Source organism: Heterodontus francisci, chromosome 33, assembly GCF_036365525.1.
Source record: "Heterodontus francisci isolate sHetFra1 chromosome 33, sHetFra1.hap1, whole genome shotgun sequence".
NCBI classification, from domain to species: domain Eukaryota; kingdom Metazoa; phylum Chordata; class Chondrichthyes; order Heterodontiformes; family Heterodontidae; genus Heterodontus; species Heterodontus francisci.
In genome coordinates, this window is record NC_090403.1 from 45807246 (window position 1) to 45824518 (window position 17273).

General features: G+C 42.6%; 1 protein-coding gene across 3 annotated transcripts in view; it reads right to left on the reverse strand.

The window, feature by feature from the left end:
* Positions 1-2778: 2778 nt before the first annotated feature.
* Positions 2779-17273, reverse strand: part of LOC137348167 (collagen alpha-1(XVIII) chain-like) — an 80642-nt gene continuing 66147 nt past the window's right edge. For 2 of the 3 annotated variants that reach the window (XM_068013461.1, XM_068013459.1), the window contains 8 exons: positions 15572-15621; positions 13293-13421; positions 11926-11973; positions 10603-10641; positions 9543-9581; positions 5800-5997; positions 4311-4426; positions 2779-3220 (listed from right to left, as the gene is read on the reverse strand). In XM_068013461.1, coding sequence (XP_067869562.1) covers positions 3004-3220; positions 4311-4426; positions 5800-5997; positions 9543-9581; positions 10603-10641; positions 11926-11973; positions 13293-13421; positions 15572-15621 — 836 coding nt within the window. In that variant the 3' untranslated portion in view covers positions 2779-3003. The remainder of the gene's footprint in view (positions 3221-4310; positions 4427-5799; positions 5998-9542; positions 9582-10602; positions 10642-11925; positions 11974-13292; positions 13422-15571; positions 15622-17273) is intronic. The other variant, XM_068013460.1, reaches the window with a different exon arrangement.

Sequence of the window (17273 nt, forward strand, 5' to 3'; positions counted from 1 at the left end):
AGATGGCAGGATCCCCAAAGACACATTGTACAGCGAGCTTGCCACTGGTATCAGACCCACCGGCGGTCCATGTCTCCGCTTTAAAGACGTCTGCAAACGCGACATGAAGTCCTGTGACATTGATCACAAGTCGTGGGAGTCAGTTGCCAGCAATCGCCAGAGCTGGCGGGGAGCCATAAAGATGGGGCTAAAGTGTGGCGAGTCGAAGAGACTTCGCAGTTGGCAGGAAAAAAGACAGAAGCGTAAGGAGAGAGCCAACTGTGTAACAGCCCCGACAAACAATTTCTTCTGCAGCACCTGTGGAAGAGTCTGTCATTCTAATATTGGCCTTGATAGCCACTCCAGGCGCTGCTCCACAAACCACTGACCACCTCCAGGCGCTTACCCATTGTCTCTCGAAACAAGGAGGCCAAAGAAGAAGAGAGGAAGAATAAATCCAGTAGGGAATTCAGAAGAAACTTCTTAACCCAAAGAGTGGTAAGAATGATGAACACGGCAACACAAGGAATTGTTGAGATGAATACTATAGATGCATTAATGGGTCAGTTGGAATACAAGGATATGCTCATAGGGTTAGATGAAGAGGGGTGGGAAGAGGTTCCTGTGGAGCATAAACACCAGTTGGAGTGAATAGCCTGGTTCTATGCTGTCGACTCTATGTAACTCTCTGAGTAGTGATTCTTCAAAGCAAGTCTCAGCAGCTATTCAATCCATGGTTGGCTATCACAACTGTGTCTGATCCTTCAAAGCTCCTTCATCTTTCAAAACTCCATCATCTTGGGTTGGACCAGCTCCTCAAGTTTCTGCTGCTGTTCTTTATCTTGTGTGCTCCTCACCTACTTGCCACAGTTCCTTGCAGCAGCACCTCTAGGTTTGTGTTTCTCTAAAGTAAATAGCCCTAATTGTAAGTGCCTAACCTGGTAATTCAGAGCTATAGGGCCAGGTATCAATCAGGTTTCTCTCTTCCGCACATTCTCCAAAGCTTCAATATCAACGTATGTGGGGATGAACATACCAAAGCCTTGTTTCGCCTATATTTTTCTTTTTCTATACTAAATAGTCCTTTCAGTATACCGTAAAACCCTATTGGACTTCCCAAAGTCTCAAAACACTGCTTAAGCAGTTTAATTCATTTTTAACTATTACCCAGGTCCTTGCCTTTAATAGAAATATATACATAGTACAAACATGCTTAGAGATTTCCCATTCTAAAGCATGGCATTGTACTTGTCCATGTTAAATGGCATTTGCCACACAATATCGCCACCTTATTTATGTATATGGACAACTCTGCTGACATTGCTTTAAGAAGTTGTGCCTGCCCCGTTAGCCCACCTCAAAGCTGTCTCCTTCTGGCTCTGTGTTCTTCTCCTTAGTTTACTATTAAAGTCTGCATGTGTTGCTATTCCCCCTCTCAACCACTCTTAACCCATCACCACTCCTTTCCTGGCCTGTACTTCTGATTGTCTACATTTATTTCTATAATTCTTGTTGGAATTCCTTCCATCATTCTATCCGCTGTTCCCTGTCCTTTCTTCAGAGCTTCTTAGGTATGCAGTGTACACAAGCCAACAGTTCAGAGTGATCCCAAGGGGCTGCATTACAAGATACTCCAAGCCACGGCATCATCCGACCTCTGCAGGGTGAAGGACTACATTAACGTCACTAATAAGAGTAGAAATTAGCTTCACATTAACATGTATTATAAACAGAATAGGCAGGTAACTTTTAGAGAATTAAAGCACTTGTATCTCAGCTAACATAACTATAACAGCTTCAATTCTTAGTTACCTGGTTCATTTCACTTAATGGTCTGCTTTAGGTCGAAACCCCTTCACACTGGACAATTATCCATTGAGCTATGTCATGGGGGTACATGACTTTACTTGTGAACTAAAGGTAAAGCATGGAGAAATTTCTAACCAGTTCTGTCTTGTTTTTCTGTCTTTTGTGGCCATACAAAGGACTCGGCACAAGTTTTTGTTTTAATAAGTTTTCAGAAATGTAATGTGTTTAATATCTGCTCTGAAAAAAATTTACTAACTCAACAAATTTTCAGCTAAACAGTCCCCACGGAACCACTGCAATATCTCAATCTTTACAACCCAGCACCAATATCAGACAGTCTGAGGTCAGGAAGAGCTTAGTTCGATGCAGAATAAAGAACTCTGCTCACTTCAGAAGAGCATTCCCAACGCCGCCAATGTGGCATTCCCATTTTTTCACATCAGTCATCTTCATTTGCTGTTTGGAGAGAGACGACCAATTTAGTGTTAATCTTGTGTTGTTGTTCACGATCACGAGAAATTGGGTTGTCCAAACTCATTTCACTTAGCAGCCTTCCAATAGAAGAGAAAGGAGACTTTAATGCTATCTATCTGGAATGGATCCAAACCTAAGGACCAGAGGTGAAAGGAACAGGAGCTGATCCACACCATCTGCACTCTCAGATTGTTCTTGTTTAAATACATTGATAAAAAAACTTGCAAATTCTATCTGCACTGTTGTATGATTGCCTTTAAGAGTGATGTCCCTTTAAGATCTTAGTATGCCAGTTAGCTTAGTACCAGGATGCAGTCATGTGACTACAAGCTAGCGTCACTCTGCAACTGTAACACCTAGAGGAAGGTTCTGTAAATAGTTTGCTCTGTACTGCATATAATAGTTTAGCTGTAATAAACCTGTTTGAGATCTTCAGCATAACTGGACTCCATGCATCTCATTTATGTTGCATCAGACAACATAAAGAACTCATTACATGCACTAACTGCACAAGAGTTTTTTCATGATTTTTTTATTTAATTAGAGCATTTCATATGGGAAAAAGCAGCAGAAGCAATACATATATTACTGGGAAATGTTACAGAGAACAAAATATAGGCACAATGTTGGAAAGAGGAATACTTCCAATATAATTCTTTCTTTCTCACAATAGTGCAAAAATGGGAATCCTTGTCACTTGACCTTATGTAAAAGCATAAAATACATAACAGATGCTAACAATTATTTCTTCCTGGCATGCCTGTGTATAACGCTGTTTTCAATGCAAAGCACAATAAAGGAATTGGTGCAGCCATACGAGTGCTGCTCCAGCAGCTTTCCATTCAGGAGTGATGTTGCGAGTCCTTTTACACCATATCCCCTTCTCCATTCATTACAAAAGCTGTCTGAAACTCGAATCCCCCGGGTGCTTGATCCATGCCAGACTAATTTACGAGGCCTAGTAATGTAAATGAAAGCAAATTTCAAATTGGTTAATTGCCATTATAGTTTGATTGTGGCCAATTTGTTGTTCTCTCCTTCAATTGTGGACTGCCATATATCTGTGAATCTCTGAACTTACTACATGCTCCAAGATATGTTCTGGCAATAACCATGTTATTTAGAAGGTATCTGATGGTTAAATCTATGTAAAGTTTCATTACCCTCATCTCAGGGTCCCTTAATCTTAAATAGCTAAATCCAAATGTAATGCAACATATTCAATGCTTCCAAGTGGGGAAGGTAGGCGGCACAGTGGTGCAGTGGTTAGCACCGCAGCCTCACAGCTCCAGCGACCCGGGTTCAATTCTGGGTACTGCCTGTGTGGAGTTTGCAAGTTCTCCCTGTGTCTGCGTGGGTTTTCTCCGGGTGCTCCGGTTTCCTCCCACAAGCCAAAACACTTGCAGGTTGATAGGTAAATTGGCCATTATAAATTGCCCCTAGTATAGGTAGGTGGTAGGGAAACATAGGGACAGGTGGGGATGTGGTAGCAATATGGGATTAGTGTAGGATTAGTATAAATGGGTGGTTGATGGTCGGCACAGACTCGGTGGGCCGAAGGGCTTGTTTCAGTGCTGTATCTCTAAACTAAACTAAAAAAACTAAATTACAGGACAAATACCCTCCCAATCTGTAGGCCACTCCTCTATAGTGAAGAGTTGGCCTCAGAGGACTGGGAGTAGGGTCCCCAATCACCCTCTTTCTTAGGGAAAGCACTGTATAAAAGGATCCTAAAAGTAAATAAAAGCTTCAAATGAGGGAACAAAATTACATTTTTACCTGGGCAAGTTTACCCTGGGATAATTTCTTTTTGGCAAAATTGCCTTGATCTCATCGGGGCACATTCCAACGTCTGACTGCTACAATACAGCTAATCATGTCTCCACTACAAGTCCATCACTGCACGGGAGGGTTACTGCATTGAATACTCAGCCCATCCGCCCAAGCTGCAATTTTCCACATGATACAGGAATACTACTACGCCACGGTGCATTAGGCCTCATCTTACTACAGGCTGTTTGCAATGTTTTGACATGTTCTGTACTCACCATGTGGAATCAGTCATGACATTTTGACCACTGAATGAATAAATAGGCACTTTGAGGTTAAAATGTCCCCCGGAGCCACTGAAGAGCATATCCCAGTTGTAAAAGAGCATTTCACCCTGTAAGAAAGGCAAGGTTTATAAACAAGATTTTATAACATTTTAAGGCTACTAATAGTTGATGAGATTGACCCTTTAAGAGAGAAGACAAGAGACAGAGAGAAATAAAGGATAAATAAACAAATTTGGGCGGCACAGTGGTGCAGTGGTTAGCACCACAGCCTCACAGCTCCAGCGACCCGGGTTCGGTTCTGGGTACTGCCTGTGCGGAGTTTGCAAGTTCTCCCTGTGACCGCGTGGGTTTCTGCCGGGTGCTCCGGTTTCCTCCCACAGCCAAAGACTTGCATAGGTTAATAGGTTGATAGGTTAATTGGCCATGGTAAATTGCCCCTAGTGTAGGTAGGTGCTAGGAGAATTGAGGGAAGGCGGGGACGTGGTAGTGAATAAGGGATTAATGTAGGATCAGTATAAATGAGTGGTTATTGGTCAGCACAGACTCGGTGGGCCGAAGGGCCTGTTTCAGTGCTGTATCTCTCTCTCTCTCTCTCTCTAAATTGAAGAGAGACACTCTTGGGAGAAAGAAGGATTCAAAAACTAAAAAGAAATAAACGCTATGGTGGGATTCAGTGCCTCAGTCCATTAACAAAACTACTGTATCCCACTGCCATTAAAGTCAGCCTGTGGGGCTGCTTTGAACTTTTTCTAATTCGTTCATGGGATGTGAGTGTCTCTGGCAAGGTAAGTATTTATTGCCCATCCCTAATTGCCCTTGAGAAGGTGGTGGTGAGTTGCCTTCATGAACTGCTGCAGTCCATGTGGTGTAGGTACACCCACAATGCTGTTAGGAAGGGAGTTCCATGATTTTGATCCAGCGACAGTGAAGGAACGGCGATATAGTTCCAAGTCAGGATAGTTGTGACTTGGAAGGAAACTTGTAGTTGGTAGTATTCCCATGCATCTGCTGCCCTTGTCCTTCTAGGTGGTAGAGGTCACGGGTTTGGAAGGTGCTGTTGAAGGAGCAGTGCATCTTGTAGATGGTACACACTGCTGCCACTGTGTGTCGGTGGAAGAGGGAGTGGATGTTTAAGGAGATGAATGGGGTGCTGATCACGTGCACCACTTGAGAACTTCTTGATTGGGATGGCTCAGTTTTACACCAAACTGTATATAACCCAGTGAACCTTTCCAGGGTATTCTTTATTGGATTCGTACTATTAAGTTTGATTTTCAGAAGCATCCAGTTTGTGCAGACTTCATTCTGATCCAACATGCAGTTTTGGTGCAGTTTGGCTATTTACTCCTTTTATGCAGCAGACTCAATTTGTGTATTACATTTTACATTCCATGTCGTATGGGACAGTTTTCCAATGGTATTGCTGTATCAGGCACATCAGCTAGGTATTTCATAGCTTTCCCTCACGACAAATACTTGCCTTGAGGTTAACAATCGGCACGGATGCCCTGTCGGATCTCTTCACAATGGAAATCAAATCCTGGTTACTTGAGGTGAGGAAGGCACGGAAAGTGCCCTGCAGCCCAGCTTGCTGAGCCTGCTGGAAACACAGCAAATCAGCACCACGAATCCCAGCCATTTCTCCCGTGAGGGGAGCATTCAAAGCCACCATGTGAAGCTGGAGAAAGAGGAAATAAATCAACAATAGCAAATAAATCAAACCGAGTAAATACAACAACTTGCATTCATATAGCACCTTTTAACGTAATAAAACATCCCAAGCTGTTTCACAGGAGCGTTTTAAAGCAAAGTTTGAGACGTAGCCACATAAGATGATATTAGGGCAGATAGTCAAAAAGCTTGGTCAAAGTGGTTAGGTTTAAGGGAGTGTCTTAAAGGAGGAGAGAGAGAGAGATGGAGAGGCTTAGGGAGGGAATACCGGAGCTTAGGGCCATGGCAGCTGAAGGCACTGCTGCCAATGGTGGAGTGGTGTAAATCGGGGACGTTCAACAGGACAGAATTAGATGAACGCAGATATCTCAGAGGGCTGGAGAAGATTACAGAGATCGAGAGAACTCATTACAGGTCCAGTCATTATCCTTTCATTATTGTGTATTTTCACTAATGTTACATTGGGTTATTAAAAATCTCTTTAAAAGATGAGAACCAATATTTATAGAATGATACAGCACAGAATGAGGCTACTTGGCCAACTCGTGCCTGTGCAGTCTCTATTAAAGAGTTAATCATTTAGTCTCACTGTCCTGTACTTTCCCCATAGCCCTGCAAAGTGTTTTGTTTTTAAGTAGATTCAATTCACTTCTTAAAATAACCATTGCATCTGTTTCCACCACCCTTTCAGATAGTGTATTCTAAACCACAACCCACTGAGTCAAAAAAAAAAGTTCTCTCATCTCTTGAAGAGGTTGGCTGGGATTTTATTCGGGCGACAGGGGTCTCGACCTCCGACAAAAGCGATGGTGAGAACCCCGCATCACCTCTTCTGTAGGAGGCCCGCTGAATCAAGTGCCAATTAGGCACTTAACTGGATAGCGGCGGGCCTTCCACGGGATCAAGGATCTTGACAATGGAAGTCCTGCCCTCAGAGTTTCTGGCCAATCAGATGCTGGCATCTCTTTAACTGGGCAGCGCCACCCCAAGGCCCAGGAGCGACACTGGAACAAGGCCACAGGTTAGTCAGGGTGGGAGCGGTCTCACAGGGTGGGGGTCACGGGGAAGGGGTGCAAGGGCAGGGGGTGGCTCTCAACTGGGTCCCCACTTCCCGATGTCGCATCCCTCAATCAGGCACTGAGTACCTTTGAACAAGGGACATCCCCAGGAGACCACCAGCAACCCCGCACGGGTTTTCATATCATGCGGCCCACGTGGCAACAGGGCCACCTGCTGCTGTGTTAATACCAGCAGCGGTGGGAAGAGGCCCTTAATTAGGCATTAGTTGCCCCTTTCGGGCCTCAAATTGGCAGCAGGGTGGGAAGGGCTACCATAGGGCTTCCGCACCGGTCTTAATTGGGGTGGAGGCGGGAAAGTGACAGGGATCTTCCCCCCCTCCCCCACCATCATCCCGCCCGATTAAATACCCTCCCGCCTTCAAACTCTCCATGGGGGAAACAAAATACTGCCCATGAGTTCAAATCCCACCATGGCAGCTGGGAGAATTTTAATTCAATTAATTACTACATCTGGAATAAAATGCTAGTCACATTAATAATAATCATGAAATTACCAGATTGTCATAATAATCCGTCTGGTTCCCTAATATCCTTCAGAGGAGGCAATCTGCCATCCTTACCTGGTCTGGCCTACACGTGACTCAAGGCCTACAGCAATGTGGTTCACTCTTAACTGTCCTCTGAAGTGGTGTAGCAAGCCACTCAGCTGTATCAAACTGCGACAGAAAAATGCACTGTGGGCGGACCTACAGTGCACAGACTGCAGTGGTTCAAGAAGGCAGCTCACCACAGCTCACCACCACCTTCTCAAAGGGCAATTAGGGATGGACAATAAATGCCTGCGGTGCTCACATCCCAAGATCAAGTAAAAAGAAGCTGCATTGGGGATGTCTCAGCCAAGCTCAATTGTGCCCTGACCTGACATCCTTGCACCACACTTTCCAGCAGCCGTCAGTGGATAGCAATTAAGTGCAGGAACCCCGGAGGACTTTTTTAACCTTTTCCCTTGTCCAGCGGTGAACTGTATTGCTGCTTATGCCATTTCAGCTGTGGTCAGTGAGCTCAGCATGGAATAGGAATTAAAAATGGAGCCTTCCTGGGAAATGCCATGTAGGAGAAAAGGTTGCCATGGACGCTCCAGGAAAGAATGATTCATCTCTGGGAGAATAATGGTGAGACCATGGCAGCAAGCAGGTTGGTCATGTAATGAAACCTCCAGGCATATGTCCAAGCAGAGTTGCCAACTCTGATGGAACAGTGTATTTAATTATTAAGTCAATGGTAATGGGAAGCAACATTTTTATTGAAATTGGCCGCTGCTCTCTGGTTAGACATGTTTCTGAATTGTGATAAGGCACATCCATTCCTTTGGACTCAGTACATTCTGTTCATGTTTCATGTTAGATGCAGTTAGGTGGGTCATTGAGCCCATAAAGAGAACAGAGTGTTAGGAGCACTTGGCTCTGGAGACTGTGTACCAATCAAGGACAATTTAATCATGTTAATTTTTTTATATTAACAATTTGATGTTCACAAAAACCATAACAGAATGACAGATCACACCACAATGATACCATTATGTCCCTCACACATGATATTGCTGTGATGAAAATAACTATTCTCACTCATTTACCCTCAAAAGCAAACTTATGCTTGCCAGACATAGACTTGACATCTTTGTTCCTTTACATAAAAGCTTCTTTCAAAAATCTTTGCTTGCTTTCACCTTGGCAGCTCTTATATGGTCATTGGAGTCTTGACCTTATTTCAACATTAATCCCAATTGTGGGTCATGATTACAACACCACCATAACTCTCTACCATGATCCTTGCATTTAAAACTTTGAGTTCGTCATACTACAAAGCCTCAAGATATATTTTTTAAAAAAGAAATGCTGTCTTTTCATGCTTGTTTCTTTTGACCCTGGAGCCAAGAATTTACAAGCAGCCGCCAATCTCCCAAATTTCCTCACTACCAGCTATCCATTTCTAACTGGCCTCAGCATGTTGCTATTTACAGCAGTTTGATGTTGTGGCCCTTAAAGGACAGACAAGTTTAAACCAAGCTATAATTTAGCAGCAGAATGACACATTGTGTACTAGATTGTGCAATGCTCCTGCTGTCTTCGTCCAACTAAGTGTGAGAAAAGTCACGGGAGATCCACTAATGTCTAAAAAAACTAAATAAAAGGTCACACGATTTAACTCAGATGGTAAAGGTAGTTTATAATGGAGCAATACAATGAGCCAGGTTCAATTCCTGGTTTGTGCTCTATTAGTTGCTGTGGCACTAAGCACAACAATTGGCCTCAACACTCTTGGATCTCAAAAGGTAAAATCTACAAGGTTTCCCACTCCTGAAAGCTAGGAGCAAAATAACGTCGGGTATACAAGCAGGATGCAGGTGTTAGAAAGCTTACGGGACATGAGCTGACCAATACTTAGAAGATTTGTTCACTACATTCATTAGTATTGATTCTTAGTTCAAGTTATACAGTAGGTTTTAATCCTGTTGAGAGAACCAATGACTTACCACTGGTCCTCGATTCAGGGAGACATCAGTCACTTTAACCTAATTATAAGCAAAGAAAACATGCATGAGACCCAGTATCACCCATGAGGAATCAGACTCTTCCTATTCTACACCTATCCAGCATTCTGACTGAAAGATTTTAAAAACAATCACCTTTATGTGGAATTCAGGTGAGGGCAAGATCAGTATCACATGCGATGCCCTTCCTCAGTTCAAGTACCCTTCCAACACTCACTACATGTGGATGTGAAATGGGGACATGATCCCCCCAGTGATTTTAGTGTCCAATTCAGCAACGATGCCCCTACATATCAAAATAGCCTGCCAACACACTAGACTTACATTAAAAAATGCCTGTTTGCAGTTCTCTCTCAGTTGGAAGTGTGAGAGGGTGATGTTTTAGATTTCTTCAATTAAAATAAAATCTTCCACTGAATTCAGAGGAAAATTAAACTATTGTGCTACCATATTCTTTGGAGACTGATCCTTGTAGAAAATGTGCTCATCGACAGGCAACGTTCCGGTGTCCTTTGAGTTTTAAAGATGCCATCAGATCATTAAAATGTCACTACAACACTGCAATGTTACTGTGACAAAATTTATAGGGAGCTCTCCCCATTCTCACCCTTCCTTAAAAATATCAATGATCCACTTCTAAATACATATGATTGAACAAATATGTTGATGCAATCAGGCAAAGAGAGACTTGGGCACGACTTGACCATGAACATCACAGGAATACCAGGGAAGGGGAAAGAATTAATAATGCATTTGATATGAAATGCTGTTAATAGGACTGTTTAGGCAGCAAGCAATTGAAGAATAGTTTTATTTGTTTCAATTAATGGAACTTTAAAACTGAGAAAAGTATCAGACAGCTTGGGAGCAAAATAACTTCTGGAATACAAGCAGGTTGCAGGGGTTAGAAAGCTTACGGGATATGAGCTGACCAATACTTAGAAGATTTTTTCACTACATTCATTAGTATTGATTCTTAGTTCAAGTTATACAGTAGGTTTTAAGACCTGAAATAATCCTGTTGAGAGAACCAATGACTTACCGCTGGTCCTTGATTCAGGGAGACATCAGTCACTTTAACCTAATTATAGGCAAAGAAAACATGCATAAGACCCAGTATCACCCATGTGGCCAATGAGGAATCGGACTTTCCCTATTCTACACCTATCTAGCATTCTGATTAAAAGATTTTAAAAACAATCACATTGAATTTGAGACCATGTAAAGTAGAACAGTAAAGGGGAAAGGATATGCTATATCAACTCCCAGCTGGTGACTGCAATTACAAAACATCCTACATTGATTACAACAATCTGAGATGCAAAATCTGACAAAAAGACATAGAATAAAGGAGTGCTCAAGGACGCAGGGCTGGACTGAGCCAGTGATTTCCCTTGCTGCTACTGGGACCAGAATACAGAATCTAACAATTAACGGAACCAATGCACCAGTAACTTCACTGAGTTATGAATAATCAGCACTGGTCACACTTTATTCCAAGCTTTAAAATAGCACATTTGGACAAAGGTCTCCAGTATCAACACCCAACAATACCCAGAGTCCTGCCGGCCCCACCACACCCCAAGGTGTTCAGGCCAAGATAGTCCAAGGACACCAAGTTTGGAAATATTTATCTTGTCAAAGACTGGAGCAGTAATTTGCAGTCTGTGCGCATAGTAACTTGTAAAGGAAAGGCAGATCTGTTTTTGTGACTGCACCATTAGATTAGATTAGAGATACAGCACTGAAACAGGCCCTTCGGCCCACCGAGTCTGTGCCGAACATCAACCACCCATTTATACTAATCCTACACTAATCCCATATTCCTACCAAACATCCCCACCTATTCCTATATTTCCCTACCACCTACCTATACTAGTGACAATTTATAATGGCCAATTTACCTATCAACCTGCAAGTCTTTTGGCTTGTGGGAGGAAACCGGAGCACCCGGAGAAAACCCACGCAGACACAGGGAGAACTTGCAAACTCCACACAGGCAGTACCCGGAATCGAACCCGGGTCCCTGGAGCTGTGAGGCTGCGGTGCTAACCACTGCGCCACTGTGCCGCCCTGTTTTAATCAACTCTTTAGAAAATCCCAAGGAGCTGGTTAAACCTTGATCCACACTGTAGAGAGACAGAGGTTTTCACATTCAGCTAAATACTGCCCTCTAGTTTTTAATTGCCACACATATGGCAAAGAAGTAAAATGCAGTGACAATATCAGATTTTATTTGTGGAAAACATTCCATATGACTCACTTGCAAGAGTAAAAGTCATCAAAATTCTTGGCGTCAGCCGATATTATGCACATTAATAGAAAGAAGGCAGTGCTATCTATAGCTGGAGTGCAGTATACTTACTGATGCTGCAGGATCATCAGAAGCAATACCAGGAAAGAAGTCTTCAAGCTGTCAGGGAGATCAGAAATACATTTTAAAAAGTCTAAAAATAGTAATGAGCCTTAGCAGATTGGTTTTTACATTAAAGACGCTATATAAAGGCAAATCATTAATGCTGCTGTTGTTATATCACTATCATAGTTTACTCAACAATCGATCAATTTTAGGCTATTTGAAATATTTCACAAGCAAACATGCAGTCTCATTAAATTATTCTGTATGTAAAGTAATGTTTTTTTTAATGCCAATTTTCTCTTTACTTCCCTGGAAATGAGTAACTCTTGTTTTACAGCCCTGCCGGCTCTCCAGTATCTTGTTCAAGTACACGTTCTACATATATGAGCCCAAATTGTGTCAGTGAACTATTTAGCAGTGAGAGGCATCACAATGAAACCTCATTCAGGCTTTTATCAACCCTCACACACGAGGAGTCGCCAAAGAATGATCAGGGGCTTGAACGGAATTAGTTGAATTCCCTTTTCTGGTTCAGGATCTCCCAAGCCTGAATCACCTTGATGACATTCTGGTTAAAGGCAACTAACTCAATTCAGATTGAGGATTGTGCCCGAGACCTTCCTGGTCTAATGCCTAGCTCAATTTCACATTGAATAGTGTACTGACCCACTGAGCCAGACTGAGAGAATGCAGCACATAGTCTGAATCTGTCTCAAAGGGGGTTTGCTGCATAAATCACAGGAAGTAAACCTGATGTACTTGTTACTTTTGATAAATCATTCACATTTGATTAATTACATTTACTAGGTTTATCCTTTCCCATCAAACACAGCTGCACTTCTCATGTCGAAAATAATGCACGCTCATGAAATTCTATCTTAAAATAAAATCCAACAAGTCACGACATTGTGTCTTGTTCAATCCAACAAGATGCACTCTTCAGGGGATCATGGATTGTGGATCTTTTAATAGAAACTGCAGCATTGACTCACCTCACTCAGATGGATGGACTTGCATTAGCAGCAACTATTTGCTTCTTATTTAGGAAGCACAGCCCAAAACTTTATGCATTTTCCCTTAAGAAAATTCCCCTTTTAACTAGAAACAGGAAAATGCCTGAAATTTTCAAAAAAGTACTTTCCTATATATTGTTTAATGACAGATTTCACTATAAGTGGACAGGACTGGAAGCAATTATTGCAGGAGTATTTGCAGTCTAAATACTTCCTGGTTAGGCTGGAATGACCCTCCAAGTTTTATATATTATATAATGTGCACTTTATTAATGTAATTCCATGATTGCATTATATAAATGCAATCGTTCTTCTATCTAACATAAATGCAGCTTAGATCCCGTGAACAGACATACTCACACAAAGTTTGCTCCAGCCATTAAGCAGTCGAATGAAGACTTTACTTCCTTCCATCACATAGACCAAGGAGCCTTCAGGTACCATCGGGGTGGCCTTCAGCATGAGTTCGACATTCTTGAACACATGGCTCTGTTACAAATAAAATACATTTAACTTACTGAGTAGCAGTATAGGCAGAGCTGTCAACATTGGAGAAATGATAGGAATGAGATTCGTTGCAATTCCATGTAAAAGACAGGAGCTGAGTTTGTATTTAGAAGCCGATGAACAAAATGGGGCACTTCTGTTATCAATTTCTTTTACCCGCCAATTTTTTCTGCTCCCCTCTTTTGAAGGCATTGACTTGTTGCTCGGCACAATTCTATGGTTGTCATTCACCCTCCTTGACCTTGGCCAAGCGGTCATTACTCAAGTATGAATGTTGATGGAGAGTATTTAGCAATCATGAAGGGGACCACAGCTGACCCAATCTTGTTATCTAGGATAGCCACTGCCCTCACCCCCCACAACATCCTCCCAACCCTCATCTCCACCCCACACCCCCCACAACATCCTCCCAACCCTCATCTCCACCCCATCCCCCCAACACCACATCGAGCAGCATTTGCTGAACAGCAGCCAGTATTAAAAGCCTCAAGTGGCAACCTTAGCAAGTTGCTGACGTCAAATATCACGTGTCCCCTCTGTAATCCTGATTAGATTGCCAAAATTAGCATAAATTTGCAATCAAATCTGGGACGTTCCTGTTCACTTAGCTGAATTACCGAGTGGATAAACTCGCACAGCCATCAGGTGAGCTAGGATTATGTGCTTCACCCAAAACAAGCGAACTACTGTTTAGGTCTTCAGTCAATTCCCACAAAAAAAAGAGTTACGTTGATAATATAGACCACGGAACAGTTCAAAGGGGCGCTTGGAAATTGCTGATTTCTCATGTGGTCAGCATGCACCTACTTGCAGTCTAGCTTATGACTGAAGTAGGCCAGATTGTAATCACAACAGTGTTAGTAAGTGAATCACTCACAAGGGATGGGCAATAAATGCTGGCCTTGGTAGCAACTCCCCTAGCCCCAAAATGTATTTTTTTTTTTAAACGGTTCTTCACCAACATTAACATTAACTTTGTGATGGAATACTTGCCTGGATGGGTGCAGCTCCAACAATACTCAAAAAGCTCAACACCATCCAGGACAAAGCAGCCTGCTTGATTAGCACCGCATGCACCACCTTCAACATTTACTCCGTTCACCACCGATGCACAGTGGTGTAGGCGACCACCATCCAACCCGTGTAACCTGGTATGTGGGGAAAGTAGTGTGGGTGGCTAAAAGTGGTAAACAAGTCCACAGCAGGGACGTAGGATATGTGATGAGACAACAATGTGGTGTAAATGAACTGCTGAAGGGGAAGTGGATGTACTAACACCTGCAAGGTCTGATGAAGGCACGTCTAACTTACTGCTAAATTTGTAACAGGTGTGCCATGTGGGTGGGTTGCTTGGAGACCGGGGGGGTTGGCGGAGTGAGGTAATGCCTTGTTATCAGACAAGGGCTGGAGAACGGAGAACTAGCTCTGCAATGTGGTCGAAACTTGAGGGATGAGGCTACCAAAAACAAGCAGATGTCAAAACCGGTGAAAGGTTGACCGACTGTGGCTGATGTAGCGCACCCGCGGCGTTAGCAACAGCTGACCAATCAATCACTGTACATCGGATAGTCAGGTCCGGCCCATCCCGAGCTGATCCTTCAATCAGAGAGCTGGATCCTCTCCAAGGATCACCTTTCAATAATCTATGATCTAATACAAAAACAAAATACTGCAGATGCTGGAAATCTGTGATAAAAACAGAAAATGCTGCAAATCAGTACTCAGTAGGCCCGGAAGCATCTGTAGCAGGAGAAACAGAGTTAATGGGCTGAATTTTATACGCCTGCCACCGATCAACGGAAATTTGACATTTGTGCTTGAAATATACTGCAAGACAGTCAGCATCTGTAAAGAATAAAGTCAGTTGAAGACATTTCCATTGTGTTTCCATCTGCTTTTCCGCTTAAGGGGTCGCACAACCAAAACTTCGTAACTTGTATTCTCAGTACAGATGTTGACTGATATTGTTGTGTATTTCAAGCATTTTCTGTTCTTATCAAATGACACGTCTTTGCATAAGATTTTTCTCTTTAGTGTTCACATATTCACTCATCCTGATAGATTCAATTTTTACTTGAAACTATACATTGAAGATCACTGGGGCCTAAGTATGGATCATTTTGCTGGCTTACCTTCAGGCTGCTGTCGAAAAGATTGTCATTGATTTTGGGACCTTGAGAATCTATAAAGAAACAAAACAATGTCTAGTTATGTCTGGGAGTCATGAAGGGAGGTGGGATTGGGTGGGGCGGGGGGAATGTCTATTTCCAATGGGATATATTATGCCAGGATAGTTTTCTTATGATTGTTATACTGGTGTGCCGTTTCAGTGGGAAGCACTTTGTGTACGTTGTACATGGAATTGGCATGGTCGTGTAACGCTCCTGCCTGAGTGTTATCACACATCTAGTTAACAAGTAAGTCACTGTTAATATCCTCATAGGGAACTTCCATAGTGAAGACATTAAAGAGCTGAAATTTCATCAAGAACTATTTTTAACACAATACGTAACTTGTGTAAATTCTACAGATCCGGACTGACCAAAGAGCATGCATCTGAGTTTTACACTAGCTGGCCCCATTACTTTCAAAATAGTGCTCGGTAGAATTTCAAGATTTGGCATCCTGTTACAAGGTAATGAATTAGTTATTTATCCATGAAGTCGGTATCTGAATCCTTGTAAACAACAGTTGGTGGATGAAAGGATTAAAGGAGCGCAGTATTCATCAATAAATTGTTGGAAAATAAGCAACACAGATTTGTCAAGTGGATGAATTTCCTCAGAACGTCTCCTGCTCCTGGATTTCCATTGAAGTTACAACGGCGGAGGAGGGGAATCCCTGAAGAAATTATCCCCCATTATAATGTTTTCCAAATGTAGTCAGTGAGGTTGACTGTCTTCACCTGTTCCTCCAATTCTGGCCTCTTGTTCATTCCCGATTTTAATCACTCCACCCTTGGCGGCTGTGCCTTCAGCTGCCTAGGCCTTAAGCCCCGGAATTCCCTCCCAAACCTCTCCGCCTCTCTATCTCTCTTTCCTTTGTTACGGTCAAATGAGGAGGGGTCGAAGGACTTCCCTCTTTTCCCTTTCCTTATTTGACTACAAAAGGTTTAATTCTTTCTTAAAGTGGATGTACTGGCCAATTCAGTAAGTGTTTGATTACTTGCTATGATCAGAACAAGAACCAATCGGACAGGTTTTCTTGAGTTAACAAAGAAAGAGGTTAACTTTATTGTACCTAAACCGAACTAATAAAAATAATAAACAACGCGCCAACTTTCATTCACACACACACTCTGGAGGTTTACACAGACACAAATAGGTTACAGAGTGGGGAAAGGTAGATTGGTTGAGTTAGAGTCCATAGAAAAAAGAGGTATACAGTCCGTGGCATTTGGTGACTTAGCTGGCTTCTAACTGAATTCGGTGGTCCTGAGGCTTTTAGTTTGAAGAGGTAGATGACTGGTTCGGTGAGTCTCTTGGAGACAGCGATGCAGATGATTTCCTCCAATGGGATTACTGATTTTAGCCGGTGTATGCAAAAGGTCAACAGGCAGGATTTGAAAGCTTTTAAGCTGGGATGCAGAGAGAGAGAGAGAGAAGGACCCTCACTTAGGGTCTGCACATGTCAGAGTCCAAAAGCTTCTCCTTTCTCTGTTGCAGAAAGACACAAGCTTAAAACCACAGATGGTGAGGGGCTTGTCACATGACAGTCACTCAGTCATTCAAACTTAGCAGTTAGCAGTAATTCTCTCTTGCTAAAAAGAACAGGTAGTTCCTTTAAATTTCCTGGGTCTTGGTTCTTGCTGGGGCATTGGCAGACATTTAGTTT